The 18170-nt window shown below is 41.4% G+C and overlaps 1 protein-coding gene across 1 annotated transcript in view; it reads left to right on the forward strand.

Moving 5' to 3' along the window:
- KLF5 (KLF transcription factor 5) overlaps positions 1 to 17326 on the forward strand; it is a 36435-nt gene extending 19109 nt beyond the window's left edge. Inside the window, exon 4 of the mRNA XM_085622004.1 lies at positions 14919 to 17326. Within this exon, the coding sequence (XP_085478130.1) occupies positions 14919 to 15097 (179 nt within the window). The 3' untranslated portion in view covers positions 15098 to 17326. The remainder of the gene's footprint in view (positions 1 to 14918) is intronic.
- The last annotated feature ends 844 nt before the right edge of the window (positions 17327 to 18170 follow it).

The raw sequence follows: 18170 nt of genomic DNA on the forward strand, positions 1-18170 counted from the left end.
GACAATGGAGTGCTCAGGGCTTCTAATGGCTGGTTTGAAGCCCGGAGCATCAACATTCCAATGCTTGTTCACAGCTGTTGCTGTGAACAAATTCCTCACGGAGCCCGAGGGGTTTTTAACCCCCTCAGGCACCGTGAGGCCTTTGTTTTACAAATTAGAACATTCTGCCCTTTAGGGGCAGAATGTTCTAATAACCTTGGAGCCCTCGGTAGCGGGCTCGACCAGCCATTAAAGTCCCACGTCTTGTTAAAGACCCTCACCTTTGGCTCAGGCCTTTAACGCAGGAGCGGGCCTTTTATGGCCCATAGAGCCCGCTATGGAGAATTCTAAGGCTACAAAAAAAACTGTTTGAAGGAGGCACGACCCAAAGTCAGGCACTGCAGGGCAAATAAAAGCCGCACATGCAGCTCGTATTTTAGACAGCCAGATGCTCGCTATCTCGTAACTTTATCCTTCTTAAAATTGATGGTGCATACCCACAGGCTGTCATAGTGATGTCTGCACTCTCCTCTGGAAAATAAAACCGGCATGAGGGTGACACTACTTTCACATGTAACCCTTTTCTTGAAACCTGTTTGATAATCAGTTGCTTTTTACTAGTATTTTACCCACACACATCCTGTCTAGATATCCTATCTTTACATGAGTTTTCATCTTTACAGGTGCAGCGTAGCTTAATGCTGCAGGTGGCGTTCCTCTGCTCTCTCTTCACATGGATGTTTCTGATAATTATAGCCCCTTTATAGTTGACGGTACTTACCACAGACTTTTAGCTTCCAGCTGCTGTCCATAGCAGGTGTTCATACTAACCCAAATCAGTGGTACTCGGTGTAACAACTTGAGAAGAATAAAAGGCTCCCTGGACCCGCTATGAATCCTACCTGTGACTGAAGGTTGCCCAGGGATCTTTGCACTGGGATGTGAACCAACAGAGCTATTTTAGCAGCATAATATTCTGTCTTGCAGAAATTACTATATTGGTTTAACAAAATCTGTGACTGGCTTCAAAATCTAACTGCTGGGTGAAGTCATGTTGAGTAACAGGTTCTGTGGGAATTTCCATCATTGTCCAAATCGGGCATAATGACGACCCATGGACTGTAATTGCAGCGCTATACCTTGTCTCCAGGCATTGCCACCGTTGGAGTAGAAACCGGTCAAAGTTGACACAAGGGTCAACGTTTGAGGGTTCACCTTATTTCTGTCACTTAAGTTCTGGAGCATTTTTCAGTGCAGAAGAAAAGGTTACAACTCCTCGTACAACATTAATGGTAGAACTTCTTTGTGTGTGACCACTAGAGCAACGCGTAAAAGGAAATAAATTGGACACATTGCTATAGTACTGTTTCCCCCAGTGAAGTGCACAGTATTTTGGTGTCATGCAATGAAGTGCCAGGGACATAGTTCTAAAAACAATATGCACATTTGACTTGGTTATGCCCATCCTATGACGAGAAACAAAAGTGCTGGTAACTTGCCAGGATCCAAGCAGTAAATGCAACTATTTATTGCATTTCATCTTATTCCTGGATTGCGTCCCTCGAAGTCAACTGTACATGATGTTTTTAATTCCAGTCAAGGTTCCAGTTTTGCTCAGTGATTATGATTCTGGCAAAATTAATTGATAAATGTATAAACAGTATCTGCCCCTCCATGTCACTTTTGATAGAACATCCGAATGTCCCAGAGTACTCGTGGCGGGATCGTTGTAGACTAACTCTATGAATCTGTAGATGACCATGATCAGTTTCAAGGCCACAAATGTAGGAGGCTTTGCTCTACAGCGCAAATGTGCCGCAAACTTGCTGACCTTATGGTTGCGTTGGGGGAAAAAAACTTTGGGGTTTTCTTTGACAATTACTTTCCATTTGGCCATATTAAAGGTTGTTACCCATAAAGCTTGCCATGGTGCATAAATATATAATGTTTGGACATGCATAGGAGATTAACCTGGGGACTTGGCCATGGCCATTGGTTTTACTTTCTACACAATGGTTTGCAGTTTTGCAGATATGTTAGCCAGAGCTGTGCTAATGCGACGAGCTGGTATGGTTTTTAGAGTAAGATGCTGCAACCATCATATATTACATGGTCTAGGAGCAATAGCATCCTGATCTATGTTCATTTGTGGCAAAATGTTAGCTAGGTATCAAATGTAAAATATCACAACCCTGCAATATGTCGGCTGCCGCCAGTGTAAAAAAAAATGTAAATTAATTGGATGTATGTGTTTTAAATATTTAAGTTGTATTGAAGGGTTACACAGGGCTGCTCCTCCCTCAGTCACCGTCCTTTTAAATATTTGTGGCACCCAGGGCTAAGCTTTATACTTTAGCTTTTTTAATGGATTTATGACATCTTTCTTCCTGGATGGGGCTGTGTAGCTTATTCTGAGCCGATAACATAGAACACGTTCTCACCATACACGGCCACATTACCATTGCAGAGATCAGTGTCATGAAGCTCGTCGTTTTCAGTTCATTAATTTACCATCTTGCCATATAACTGCAAATTGTATTCCTTCACTCCCACCTTCTTTCCTAGACATCTTCTAATGCTTATTTTCACATTGTATGTTCCTTCCAGCATTTTTTACTCTGTTTCTAGTTATATCTGTGCCTGCTTATTTTCCTGCATAGTTCCCAAACTTTGGAATTATCTTATAACCCTCAGGTTACAGAACAGTTGGACAGCATTTAGGAAGGAATTGGTGACTTGGCTTTGCTCGGCCTAAATTGGCTTCATAGGTCCTTGAATCTGTCTGGCCATTGCTAGGACACCCTTTTTAATACATATTAATTCGTAATACTAATGGCAAAACAATTTGCATTTCTTCTTGCAAGCGAAGGAAGCGGTGGCACACTATTGTCTTGCCAGGCAGCTACTGTTTTCTCATTTTTCCTAGGTGTTGGGAAATGCTAGACTGTGTGGCTTTCCAAGATGACGCTACAGTTTCCCCTTTTAGGCAGCAAGGGACTACAGCGGAGACAAAATAGTCCTTCAACTAGGGAAAACTCCTTGCCTTTTTATGCCTTCCTTTGCCTTGTTGGAGGCTGCCCTGATCCTTAAATCTATCAAATATACCCCCCAAACCCTCCCCCAACAGGATACGATGGGTTCCTTTGGCACTGTCGGCAGCATTTTTTCCCACTTGAGTCTTGAGAATTGTTTTTGATCTTGAAATTTCAATGTGGTCCCTTAGGTGAGAGCCTCATTCTTGTTGCAGGGTGAAGAACTGGTAAAGGTTGGCTGCCATATCCTCCAAGTTAACCACCTACCTCCTCTGGAACAAAATGAGCACCTCCACGTACTGCAATGAGTATAGGAATCCATGAGACGAGGTTTACTGATAAAATTGAGTTTTGTGTCCTAGAGACTATAGCGCTGGTTGTGGCATTCCTTGCTTGGACAAACTGAGTGATCCTAGTCAAAATCCTTCTTCAATGTGTCCCTCATCTGCAAAAGTTGGCCATGCTGAACATCAGGTTACATTGCATTACTGAATGCATTATTAAGAATTAGAAATTTACTTCAGGTTTGTGGCAAAGCACATATTTACTACATCAAACTGGCGTAGTGTCACTGGAATTCCTTTGGCTGTTCTTAGATCTAAAATACTAATTCCATCACATTACATTGCTAAATCTTGTTTATATCACAGTCCGTCTAGAAGAAAAATATTCCTTCGCCAGAAATTCTTCCGGCTCAGCAAGATAATAGAAATAAATGTGTTGCCGCTTTTGCTAGTCCTATTTTTGGCGGTCTTTTGTTTCTTTGGACTGTTTCCCTTTTCTTTCCTTTGATAAATGGGTAAAGGAGAGGTTTGTATTCTCTTTCTTCACTTCACAGGAAAGGTGATACTACTGCCTTTCAGCTGTCACGCGATATGGTGTCTGGTGCACGCTTAAAGGTTGATGATTTCTATAAGAAGGCAAAACAGACCCGGAGCTCACACCACTATTGCTCGGCAGCAGGAGGCTCACAAATAATTAATGCAAACATAACGTCATTTGGACTCCGCTGGGCCTAGATGTAGGATTAGTGCGCGCGGGGCCTCTAGACGTGCTCGCGCTCAGCACGGCGATATTACAAATGGCGGCCTACTTTGTGGAACCTTCTATTCGACGAGGATGGGCGGAGAGAAACTGCGCATTTGGTGGTTGTTGCGATGCTACGTAATAGTTAAGCCTGTGATTATGTTTTTGGATGCGTTTATACAGGTATATAAACCGGGTAATTGTAGACTTTTTCCCCCTCCTAACTACTCTTTTGTCTTTTTGGGAGGGTGGAATCAATGACTGATTAAGAGAGGTGGAACGGCAGTAAAATCTTTTAAACTGCAGACCCTTTTCAACATTGTTGTTTATCTGCCGCTGAGAGGATTCCATGTCGCCCCCAGGACATCTGACTGCTGCTGATAAGAGCCCTGTTGACCCGGGAGGTTGACTTCTCCAGGTTGTTTTCCCGATGGCGTTCGGTGATAGATGGAGGGGGGGCTTTTGTTCGGGTCCCCTCGCGTTCGGTCTCTTTATGCGCCCATCATTAACCGAGTGGGCCTCTGCCGGTTCTCTGTGGTCTCCTTGGCCGCTGACGGAGATGCGTGTCAGCGAGCGTGTTGCTGCTTGTTGCTGCTTAATGTTTCCCATCTTTGCTGAAAGATACTAAACGTGCAAGGTATGTCTGGATTCAAAAAGGCCCGGTGCAGAGCGGGCGACTCGGGCGTTGCGAGAGGGGCAGAAACGGGCAGACCTAGATGTGCCCGACCTTTTCTGTAGGGTGACCAGGCGTCCCGGATTTGACGGGACAGTCCCGGGGTTTCACCAGCTGTCCCGGCAGATTTTGTCTCATGTCCCGGTTTTTAGCGATCAACGGAAGACCATAAGAGGCACCTCTTAGGATGTTCTAAAGCTGTGCCTGTTAGCAAATCTTAGCAGCTTAATCAACAGGCATGATTATGGTTTTAGGAATTACATTATTTATTTTCTTAGTGCCTCTTCTGTGGTCCTGTGTTGAGACCTGCCATTCTGCGCCCCTCTTTTGAGTTCAATTGTAGTCCTTCTATTTTTCAAAAGGTCCCGGGTTTTGGTTCTCAGGATCTGGTCACCCTACGTATCTGCCGTCAACATCTGTGTTCGGCTCACATTAGCATCCGAGTACCTCGGTTGTGTTTCCACCGTGGGCCTGAATTATTTATAATCTGTCACCGCTAACACGTCTAATTAAGGGCGCGAGTCTCTGAAATGTACATTGGTTCGAGGTTTTTCAACCGGATGTTTACAGTCCTTTATATAGTCCACCATCGCTCCCAAAAAAGACGTAAACGTTTAAGTGGTCAGTATGCACGATATCGCGTCAAATGTGATGCAGTGTTACTCTTGGGGATCCGTTCATTTTGGGATGGGGACAAAGGGCCGGGGGCAGAGGGGGCGCGGTTGCTGTCCTTAATCCAGAGGTACATTTTGGCTTGGGCCTCCGTAGACTTTTTTTTTTTGGGTCGTCAAGGGGACGCCCATCTCCAAATGCTCACTACAAATCGTATGATAGTCGTTCTACGCTGTAGAGTAAAATAACAATACACATAAATCTAAGGAGATGCGATTTCCAAGCTGGGAATACAAAATGTGTGCAGGCCTAACTTGGGCCATCATTGATTTGGGTCATATCAGTAGCTTTTTGTTTTTTCAGCCACATCCACGCTAACATTCGTATAAAACTAAAGGGGCTGGTTGCCTAGAGGAGGTATGGCGAGGCGGCTAGAGCTGCAAACTTTGGAACGGGGAAGCCAGCTTCGAGTCCGGCACCAACTCAGCATCCTGTGATTCTGGGAAAATCATTTAATCTTCAATTGTCTAATAAATACAAAAATTAAATAGAAAAAAACGTGACCTTGTGTAATGTGCTCTAGTGCCCTTGGGCCATGTTTGTGCTATATGAACGTGCAAAAACAAAATAAAGTGTGTATTCTGACAGTGCTGCCACTCCAAATAAATATGTTGGATACATTTGCACAGGTACAGCCACACAGGATATGCTTTGGTATTCTTTGAACGTGTTCAGAAGGGATTCTCATCCAGCTTTGTGCATGTACTCTATTTTTTTTTTTTTTTTTGCCATCGAGCGTGCTTCTAGGTAGATACTTTTGGTGTGCATGCTAGCCCTTTAACTCCACACACTAGGATGACCACCTCACTCCAGTTCATTTTAGACACTTACTCCAGTCCTAAACTTTTCACCTACAAATCATTGATTTCAAGTCTTAGTCTAATTAGTTCAGTGGAAGCTATACAAGATAGCACCCAGGGTTCATTAGTCTGCGACACAAGTCCAGAAATGCAAACTGTCCTAAGGACCCCGAGCGAGTTTTGATCACCCTACTGCACACCCAGACACATTACACTGAAGCCAGCAAGGGTTTAGCAGTTAGATACAGGCACGAATGTACACGAATGCTTTCCCACTGATGCCAGCCGTAGTTCAACAAACACTTCATGCTTATCCATAGCATCCGTTGCATGACTCATTCATGCTAACTTGGGCAGGCCTATATGGAAGTCCAGAACAAATTAACCTCTTTATTTAAAAAAAGAAATGTATTAAATAAAAAAAAAATAAATAAAAAAATATATATATATATATATATATATATATATATATATATATATACACACACACACACACACAAATCCTGCCAATTTAGCTAACGGCCAAAATACACCTGGCTTCATTGACTAGCATTCATAAGGGCGTTTCAGATAGACTAATTGTAACCCAGAATTATGCACTGTGAACCTCCCCTGCCGGTAAACATTTATCTTTCATTTGAGTATAAAAAAGTTTGTGACCGTGTAAAAAGTTTCAGCAAATTGACGGCAGAGCTTGTGAAATCTTGCCTCGTTGAAGTGCAATTTACAGGACGGTATTTTGTTTCCCAGAAGCATAGCATAACTAGTCTTTTCTGGCTTGCGAATTAAGGTCCCGAGAATGCTAATTGGCTAGAATTTGGTACCAGCTTCCTCCACCTTACTCTGCTTGTAGAGTGATTACTTTTTAATACAAATCCAGTATTCCCCGAACCTGAAGTGGGAGGAATTCTCTGCTGTTACCGTAAAGAAATGCTTTTCCAGTCATAGATCATGTAGCAAACAGATGACCTAGGGGTTTACCAGAGGACAAGAAACACGTTTTTTTTTATTCTAGATTATAAGAAACACGTTTACTGCGTGATGGAATCTCAGCAGTTTCTTTTTTGTAGCTACTATATTTCAGAATTGAGTTCCCTACTTATAAACGTGCATCATGGACAGGAGTTTGAGTAGCTTGGTATTTTGTAAGCTTGCAGAAGCGCAAGCAGTATGGCAACCTGACCAGCCCCACTCCACATTCCTTTTCTCTGTTACCTTTATAACACACATGTATATAGCGTGTGTATATATATATGTGTGTGTGTGTATGTGTATGTGTATATGTATGTGTGTGTATATATATTTATAATGCATAGTGGTTAAATGTGAAATATGGTGCATAATTGCCATGAAGGACATCTGGTGACATAAACTGATGGCCCAGTAGTTTGTAAGTCTCATCAGAAACCATAAAACTAGATTGCCTCTTACTCAATAACTGAAGTTTATTTGACATGTTTATGCTGGGGACTTCTCTTGACAGGGACTTTTTTTTTGTTCAAACGGAAAATTTTGGCTGACAATAGTAAGTGAAATACTAGGCAATGTTGTTTGGTTGTCTGCTGTGTAAAAATAGTGAAGAATGTAGAATTATTTAAATCGCACCCATAGTGGTGGTAAAAAAAACAAGCATTGGCATAGCCAATAGGTCTCACTTTTGGGACCTTTATGTGTTTATTTATGCAGCACAATATCCTTGGTGCAACAACATCAACTGTTGCATGGCTAAACACTTATAAGGTCCCAAAAGCGAGACCTATTGGCTATGCCAATGCTTGTTTGTGTTGGAAGTGAACAGTGAATAGTCTTATAAACAGTCATCTAAACGGAGAACAGTTCTGTGGTCGAGGGGGTTACTAGGAAGTCGGCAATTAATATTTACTGTGTTAGACGTGAAAACAGAGCACAAGGCGAATGTACGGAGGCGTGGTCTGTAAGTAAAACCATGCAATAAAGGCTTAGACCAGCCATTATAAGCCCGGAGCTACTCCAATGGAGCTCTCAGCATTCAAATGTTCTAATGGCCCTTTCAATATGGCCTACTGACAGACAGACACTCAAGCAAGCCTTTCTTCAATCTCACTATACCAGGTCTTTCTGTCCTTTGTGAATGAGGAATACATGCAAGGCAGTGTTGGGCCAAAGGCCAAATTCTCGGTGCCTTTGGCAAATTGACGATCTCAGTGGGGACAACACATGGTATATCTTTTCTGAGCCTACACTTTGCTGGAAAGATTAATTTGTATTTTTCCATGAGTTTGTTAACCAAAACCTTTTGATTTTACTAAAATTGTACGTATAATATACTTACAGGGGCTTTCAGCCAGCTCTCTTCATCCATTGGTATGTTATGGTGTCATTCACATTTTCTTCCACCCGCCAGAGTATACAGCTTGGAGTAGTGTAGTGGGTCAGTACATTTCAGCCATCAGCTGACTTGATTCTGAGAGACAGCATTCAACCCTTTCACAAGGAGCACATCCATACATAAAGTAGTGTCCTTAAGTGCAAAGGACTGCCATGAGCATGTGTGCTTTTTGGTACCCCAAAATATTCTGGCTTGTAAACAGTTTTTGGGTCTTTGTCAGCTTTCCCAACAATATAGTTTTGCAAAAATCATGATTAAACTAAACAAGCATTAACAAAGCTAAAAGCCTGAAATCCAACACCAGACCTATTGGGTTTGCCAGTGCTTGTTGAATTGTCAATAAGGAGTATCTGGCATGATATGATAAACTCAGTGTAAATGAAGATGACCTTTAAAAATTCATTTCTTTAATTCAAATTAGTTAAAATCCGTCCTAAGTATATATCATGCAGACAGTTAATTTTGGACATGCTTTGATCTTAGTACATAAAGACACCATATACTGAATTACAATTGAATGAGATACACAGTTTATACATACTCATAGTACAAACCACAAATAATTTCTGATTAATGCAAATCTAAAAAAACAATTACAAAAATATTGAACAGACAGTGGCTGCTAGATGGTTCTTTGCGCGTTTCGGCGCACACTGCACCTTCATCAGGAAAGCCACAAAGTTTCCTAAAGTGAGATTAAAACCAAATAAAATACACAGTTTCAAGATAAACATTTTAGGATAATCAACTACATCCCTTCACCACATCAAGGAACTTAAAGCAAAACAATTTCTTAATTTCTCCATAAGTGATGAACAGAAGTGAAAAGAGAGAAATATAGCACTAGTACCATCACCCTAAGATCAGAAACTATGAATGAGAGGTGGTGATAGGGTGATGTATATGCATATTATAAGTCTCACATAGATGAAAAATTGAGGAAAATACTTAAAGTAATAAGGTGCTCCAAGAGGTAAAATGCATAGATAAGAATGTACCCTTCTTCACAGAGCTGAATTACTGTGGTTGTAAGTATGCTTACTCAGCGTTGGTCATATAGCAGGATCCGTAGAGAACAATCAAAAGGCAACCAAATGACGACAAATGTATATCCGGGTCTACGGATAAAATACAGGATATTTGATAGGAGTATAAATTAATGCAGGGTACATTCCTTGTCGTGAACGCTGGCAGAAATATGTATTTACCCTGTGCAAGGAATACGGGTGTGTATACCTCCATGATAGTCCTGTCAGTATCAATACGCCTGTGCGCAATTCAAACTGATCTGAAAAAACAATAAAAGGGACATATCGAGGAATGATAGGTGACGGTAAGTCTTAAAGCAAATAAGTCAACCCATACGTAAATAGATTCAAATGGATATCTGATGAAAACTAGGTGTAGTAATCGGGTTCCGATAATTCTTGATTCAAAACGAATAAAGCTAAAATTCAAAGGTAGATATTACAATGGTGTGTGTTCAAAAAGGCGGGCATCTTGAGAAAACCAAGCCCTGGAAATGATAAACAAAATAGGGGGTGAGTTACTTAATGGTTCTATCTATCAACGAGCGGTCTTGAGTCGTCCTATATTAAGATACAACTGCAAAGGTACAACAATACTTAATAACGTCTCACCTGCTGTTGGAATATAAACTGGGAAAAGTTCAGGCCGCACTCTTATATCGACTGGCAGAGTAACAGGAGCGGCATAGATCCCGGGTTTAAATCGGCAAGCCGTGTAACGTGCTGAGGTCACCTGACTTGACTGGTGGAAGAACATGAAAAAAGACTAGACCGTGACTATGTGATGGATCAAACAAATGTTGTATATATGACAATAGAAAAAAGCTTCTAATATGAAATTAAAACGGAAAAGAAGTATAGACAAGCGGCCGCGAAAGTGATCGCAATCGCACATCAAAGCGGCCGTGCGCCCGCGAAAGTAATCGCGGTCAAGCGCGGCGCCCGCGCGCATGCATTGTAGCTCTAGGCTGGCCTGGTAGCACTTTTTGGAGCCCTCTCAAAAAGTCTCGCCAGACTAGCGCATGCGCTGGGTCAGGCGAGACCTAAAAACACACATGCTGTCTGTAGAAGGGGGACTCCGTTGAAGCTATTCTCTTCAACTTGCTGCTAATAATGGGCTTCAATTGGAAAGCTTAGGTTTTGTTTACCTTTCGTGAATATTTTGTAGATAATGCAATAGAGCAATGGCTGGGGCAATTTGAATTATGTTTTTCTGTGGCTGCAGTATTTACCACTTAATTAAGGATTTGCCGCACTTGCCACATTATTTGAAGATTTCCCTGAAAAATGTTTCTAGGTGGAATGGCTCAAGTTTATACTGCCAGTGAAAGTGTGGCTTAATTGACCTTTTCTTGTTGCATAATTTAGATGACTGTCTTGGATATTTTAGTCTTCCATTGCTGCATTATCGTAATGGCCCTGACAATGTTAAAGCTGTACAGAGAGGTTTGGGGGCTGCTATTCTGATGTTTAAACCCCTAAATCACAGGTATCTGTGAACTCCTTTCCGTATTTCAGGGTTTCTTGTAAAATATGGGTTTTTATACTACTTCATTTTGGGCACTAAAACACTCAAACGAGTAATATATACTATATATGCAGATGTTTAGACTGTAATATGCTTTTTCTAGCATTGTGGTTGGGTGGAGCTGGGACCATGAGTCACAAGAGCAAAGCCTTGAGTGGATTCATGATATTCCTCGCCCCTTCCCTCAGCAGTGGTAATAAATAGCAAGCATGTGACACTCTGCATATCTGCACATATGGGTTGTGCCATTGCACTTTTATGTGTATTTGTTTCTTAAAGCTGTTTAATCAAAATCAGGATGCAAAGGTTCAAATTGAACAGTAAGGTAATATTAACCAGAGAAGCGATCATGGCTGTTAGTTTACCTGTATAAAGTCCTTGTAACTTGCCTGAGAGACAGTAAACTGTTTTTCTCCTTTCCATTTTGCTGCACTATAGTAATACTTGCTTAAATATGCTGTATTGGTGCAGTTCTACATTTCGTGTATTTGAGATATGCACTCTAAGAAAGCAATGAATTGGTGCCTTAACAGGCCAACAAAATCGCGCATTCGCTACGTTTCATGGAACAATGTCAATTATTTCAAGTCATATCACTTATTCAGCATTAGGACACTGCATGAAAAGGTGAGATGTTTTTATGAAATTTAGCCAATAAATGATTGTTAGCCTAAATAAGGGAACTGTTAATTTCTTTCCTCAATGTAAACATGAATCTCCTCTTTGGCTAACAAGGTACTCTTAACCAGATCTCACTTTCCGAGTGCCTGAGCTAAAATAGTTACAGTGAAGAGTTTTTCATTTTAACCAGTCTGTTAATAGGAAGGCACATGGACGTGCGCATTTCACTGCCCGTTATGGGTTCCTGCTCCATAAATACTAGTGGTGCTTTCTGAGACCTGCAATGGACTGTGCTGTGGGTGGGGATTCTAATAGTGCTTGCCATTTGCAGGATGATGATTCATTACTTTTATTAAAGCGGTCCAGTTTGGAATGCACACTGTTATTTGGGTCTCTGGGGCACATGGGCTAAGTGACCACGCGAAGAAGCTTTAAATAGATAGAAGAAATCTCTTTATTTTTGGTCCCCCTCAGGTCTGAGATAGAGGTGCTGTGGGGATGGGGGATTCTGTATTTGGGGAGTGTCATGTGCTGCTGCTCACCCTTATACGTTGAAGCCATCTTCTTTTTCTCCCAACACATCTGCTCTGCTGCATTATTTCCTGGCCTATGTGAATTGTGGCCAGCAGTCCAGCCAGTCTGACAACCCCATCGGATATGAATTATTGATTATTTCTAAATTACGTGTGCAGTGCATGGAAGTACCAACAAGGAGATGATTTGATGGATAGACAGACAGTATGAAAACCCTCTTCCTCCTCCCCACCCCTGATCCCACTTGGCTCCTCTGTAGACTCGCACAGCCTCAGCAACCACACACAGCCTCACACCCTGGAAACCTGCAATGACCTTTCCTGCACAGCCCTGCAATGGTTAGTACAGATTGTAAATGCAAGATCCCAGAAACTCCTCATCTCCTGTAAAGCGTAGGTTCTATCCGCTGGCCCCTCTTTATAAAACCCCTATGATCCCTTTTCATTGACATGATGATCAATCAATATACCAACCGTTCCCCAAGTTTACCTTAATCTTCTCGACCAATGAAGCTCAACGATGCAAAACCTTCCTCAAACTAATTCAGAACCGATGTGAATAACCTAGCTAAAACTCAGCCTTACAGACTGAATTCCTGTTCACTAATGGATCCAGACAACCACAGATTCAAGCCTGACTGTCCAACATGAATTTACCAGCTGAAAGACAATGCAATATTACTTGGATTTACCCTCAACAGACTTGAGTCAAAGAACACATCGCCAGATAACCTCGAGTGCATGGTCCCATCTCAGCATCCTGAAGAAAGTGTTATCAATTTATTCCAGATGCTGATCTCAAGAACACAAGTGCAAGCTCTGGATCTTTCCCTCATTGGTTGAGGCCAAGGTCTCCCAAGCATTCTACAAACTGTTGCACGTCTCACTAAGGACACTGAAGTTCAAGACTTCACTCTGACCATGACAGAACAACAAAAGGTCCGTATCATCTTTTTAAGATTCTATGGGCCTCAGTAAACCGCTTCACACCGGGAACTAGGACACCGCCAGATTGCAGGCAACTAAGTTCAAGAAGGAAAAAAACAGCCTGGCCTCCTGTCTATGCTCACTCTGCGCTGCCTCCCCTCACACCACCCAAAAGTCCTTCCCTGTAATCTCTTCTTCGTTGGGATCGTAATTTAGGGGGCTTTCTCATTATTTACCGCTTTATTGCTTGCCAGCTGGATCCACACTACTACTAACATTCCACTACAGATTTCACACTTTTCAGTTTAACTTTCACTTGTCCCACAAGCATTCCTTCTCGTATACCTGTTTTGTAGTTGTCCACATCTCCATTTGTTCTCAGGGCAGTGAATCCCACTAACCTGCTAACTACAAAGCTCTATGATCTATTGTCTTAGTATATTTGATGCGGTTTCTCTTTCTTTGCCGGCGGATCCCTTTTGTTAATTAGCTACACCTCTACTTTCGGACAGTCTCATATTTCTTTTTTAAGTCACTCTATGGATCAGGACTCCATGTTCCTGACTTGATGTTTTTGTTGCATTATATATTCTTGTTTCTGTATGTCTCCCATCTCTGCTTTTTCTCACTAGATCAGTGCTTTCTCAGGTTAGACTGAGTGTCAGTATTGGTTTATTTTACATGCCTGAAACCACTGCTGTATGTAATTTTAAGGCATTACATAGTTAGGCCTTTTTTTGACACCAATCGCGTAAGAGAGTGCAAACTAAATGCAATGGAGCATTTTATGTCTCGTAAATCTGGGCTTATTTTGTTTCATTTTGTTAAGTTACTTACAGAAAAGGATATGTTTAACTTATTAAAGTCCAGTGGTTGCACATTACATTGTACATGCGTTTGTTCATAAAAAAATAACCTATAAAATCTGAGAGATGGGCTACGGTTGGTGCTCTGAGCGTCTTACAGTTTAAGGATTGGAGAGCCAGTTCAACACTTTTTACCTTCGTGATTTTGAAGAAAAAAAAAAATGTGTTGTAATTGTATTCTTTAGCACCGTATAAAAAGGTGGTTGCATCAGCCACTCTCAGTAGATGGAGCCTGTTCTGCCAAAATGCACAGCAGCGATCATCCGCATTGTTGTCTCTTGGGCATAGGTGTCAGAGGGTTAGGATGCTCATTGTGTCTTGTTAAGGCAAGGGCAATGTGATTTGTCATCTGTAATTGGCATGTTTCCCAAGTGTTGTATTGCTAATTTGTTTATCATATTCTGCCACTTTAATGTTACCTTAAAATGTTGAGCGAAGTTTGGGGGTGGGCAGAAGAAGTATAAAAGAGGGATCCGGTCACAGGGCGAAATTGTGCACCGTATGGTGACCCTACTCCTACCCCCCCCCCCCCCCCCCATCCCAAAAAAAAAAAAAACCACAAGCAGCACAAAAGAGTGATTTGTTGACTAGTGAGCCTTGGGTGTCTGACAAGTAGGGAGGGTAAAAGTGGTGTCGGTGAGGAGGGATCATGATGGAGACCGAATTGGTCAAGTTAGGGCCTGAATTAATCGTGATTTTAAACGCTGGCTAGATTATGGGTATCGCGTAGCAAGGCTGTTGTCTCATATCCACAGGTGTACAGCAGTTGTTTCCCCCTATCCCTGTATAATATGGATCCCCATCATGTTGCAATGTTATTTTGAGTCTCCACTTTTCTTAATTTCCATTTTTGCTTGACTTTCAGGCGAGAAACCTTACAAGTGCACGTGGGACGGATGCGACTGGAGATTCGCTCGCTCAGACGAACTGACGCGCCACTACAGGAAGCACACCGGGGCGAAACCTTTCCAATGTGCAGTGTGCAACCGAAGTTTTTCACGCTCTGACCACCTGGCTCTACATATGAAGAGGCACCAGAATTGAGTTGGACTCTTCCATTGAGGCTCCCCCTTACCCCCCAGTATCTATGCAATTTCGCTTTACTGCCTCATAACTGAAATAGACAGTATGTTGCTAAATCCAGTTGGGAAGGACATTGCCGCCTGCAAGAGGCACTGGAAGAAATGTAAAACTGGAAGTGTTTGTTTATGGGCGAGATGAGACTGGAACAAAATTCAAATGTCATCCGTCCTCTGAGAGCATCATTTCTTGGATCTCCTGTAAAACAACCTTGTCAGCCGGTTTTGTCTCATTACACATATTTACATCTCAACACACTACAGCGTTACGTTTACTTTTGTGATGTTATGACCAAAGCACCGCTCTTATTGTGGCAGTGTTTGGTAAATGCAGTGGGGTCACGGACAAATGCACGCAAAGGACAAGCCATGGTGCCCTGATATATATTTTTTCTTTTTTAACTAAAACAATGTACATTACTTGATATGTATAGGCAGATTTCTTTTTAATTAAATGCTGTAGTAATTGTAATGTAAATATACATTACACTAGTATAATTCAGCCTCGGAACAAAGCTTATGCTCACTTTCCTGCATATTTTTGCTCTTGCTGATGTTTTACTTGTGACTGTGCAAACCGAGTTAACTTATCTGTGGCACATTTGAAAAATCATGTTTCCAAATATTCGAAGGGCTACTGAAAACAAAGGAGCTTGCCATCCGCATACGTTTACCTAGGAAACCTGGAATGCACTGACTGTTGTGAAGGAAGGTTGCATATCAAAGTTTGTGCAGCTGAGCTCACAGCAAACTGTAATGTTCAAATCCCAGGAAGGGTTGTTCATAGTGTTTACCAAAGCCGAATGTATGATAAGCTAATTTGTTGCCTTCATAGAAATATTGTAGGAGGAACCAAATGAGTTTTGGGAAGACTTATTATGCTCCGCGCCGGTTGGCTTGAGCAGTGGACTGGGCATGTTTGGTCTCCGAATCCCTATTCGGCAAAAATAATTTGTGGGCTTCTGTTCCTGAACAGACAATCAATAGCCTTTTTAGTTAGGAATAGCAAGGATCCATTATGGGACTCACTGTTAAACTGTAAGGCCGCATTCGCAAACAAAGTCCCCGTTTCTTGTGGTCTTAGTTTTTGGCTTTAGAAAATGAAACCGCATCCTGTGCCTGGGATGGAAAGCGGTGTATCGTAACATTTAGTTTTTAGCTATCCCAAAAACCTGCTCTCTAATGTCTTAGAGGGAAAGCGGTGTATCATAACATTTATTTAGATTTTTAGCTTCCCCATAAACCTGCTCTCTAGAAACGAGGGCAAGGCAATTTGCACTTGTTCGTATTTTTCTTTCATGAGAATCACTCGAATGGGGTTTGGGCCTATTGGACGGCATCACTTTGGATCGAATTGGATGCAGATGTGTCTACTAGAAAAATGGTAAAGCCTTTCAGCCATAAGCTTCTCCCAGTGCTTGGTAGATGGGTTTTGAGAGACAAGTTGATTGAACTTCATTCCCCAGAGCTGTTAAGTGAAAATAAGGTCTGTAACCCCCAGAAATTAGGATCCATGGATGATGCATTTTTATGCTGAGTAGAGTCCTAAGAATATTTACATTAAAAACTCATTATTTCCTTTTTCATTGCTAGTGCCGATGTGATTTGTATCATTACTGGTAGAGTTAGGTAAAGGACGCAGTAATTTACTCAAATTACGGTGCATAGTTTATTAATACATTATACATGCAATAACAACGCTATTCAGAACTTCAGATATCATTTATGGAAGTGTAATATGACCTACAAACTGTGATGCTGTTGGTAACAAGGGTAAAATACCAAAAGAGTCTCGCGAGACCATCATTTTTAATAAGCATCGTTATTTCATTGTCTTTATTTATTTTGTGGTTTACGGTAGTTTTCTGTTTTGTAGATGCTATTTTTACTTCTAATAAATTATAGTATTTTTTGTTATATTCTAGCTATGTGGCGTTTTAAAAGCAAAATGTAAATATTTGACATGTTGTATATTTTTTTTGTAAGAGGCTTTAAAATGTTTATAAATGGAAATGCGTGTGGAAAATGTTTGCTGTTTTGTTTCTGTCTCTTTTCTTTATTTTTTTATTGTAATTCTTTCAATAGAAATGCGGAGCAAACAGCTGTATAGTTTTTGACTTGTTTTCCGAGAGACTGAAATGATTTACACTATATTGCAAATGTTTTTGGAAAATAAACCAAAGTGCCTAAATAATTGGTGACCCGTCCTTCTGCATTTCCAAGGTACAGGAAGACCATGGGTTTCCAAGGCCTTCAGGTGACGTCTTATCTCCGAATCAGTGGTGGGGTTAGGAGTTGGCAAGGCAAAACTTGCTTGCTTATTACAGACTGCAGGGATATTATTTTTATTCAGATGGAGCCTACATGGTGTTTTTCACAATTAATTGGTCTGTAGATTTTAAACAAGGAGAGGGTGTAAAGACACATCTGAGGGTGCAGAAGATCTCCCCGAGGGCCTCTAAAAAAAAAAAAAAAGATTATATATATATATATATATATATATATATATATATATATATATATTTTTTTTTTTTTTCAAGTCTGCTCCAATGAGGCATCTTAACCCCTTCTGTGCCACGCCCTTTCCCCCTCCTGTGCCGGGTGTTTTATTAGTGGGTGGGGTTCATGACGAGATAGTCTCGTCATGGGCACAGCGCGACCGTGCTCCATGACGAGACTATCTCGTCATGGGCACTGAAGAGGCTAAATGCACAGTCTTCCTAGCATGTTGGGGGAGTGGGGGTGGAGAGATTTACACCAACCACTTTGAGTATCTGAGCACATGATGAGTTTGTTTTGCAGAGCTTCGTGGAAGCTTATAACTCATGATTGCTGGTTAAGCCTTTGTGTTAGTCATCATTATACTAAAATAACCTTGTTAACTGGCATTCTGGGTGAGAAGCCATCATATGGTGCCCTTGGAAATCAGGGTGGTTGTTCTCTAGTGATATTACTATCAACCACCTGTTTCCCTTCCACCTACATTGGCCCCTCCTCCAGTACTCTTACCTCAGTGCCATGCTGAATATTTTCTTCTC

Source organism: Triturus cristatus, chromosome 8 (assembly GCF_964204655.1).
Source record: "Triturus cristatus chromosome 8, aTriCri1.1, whole genome shotgun sequence".
Lineage (NCBI taxonomy): Eukaryota > Metazoa > Chordata > Amphibia > Caudata > Salamandridae > Triturus > Triturus cristatus.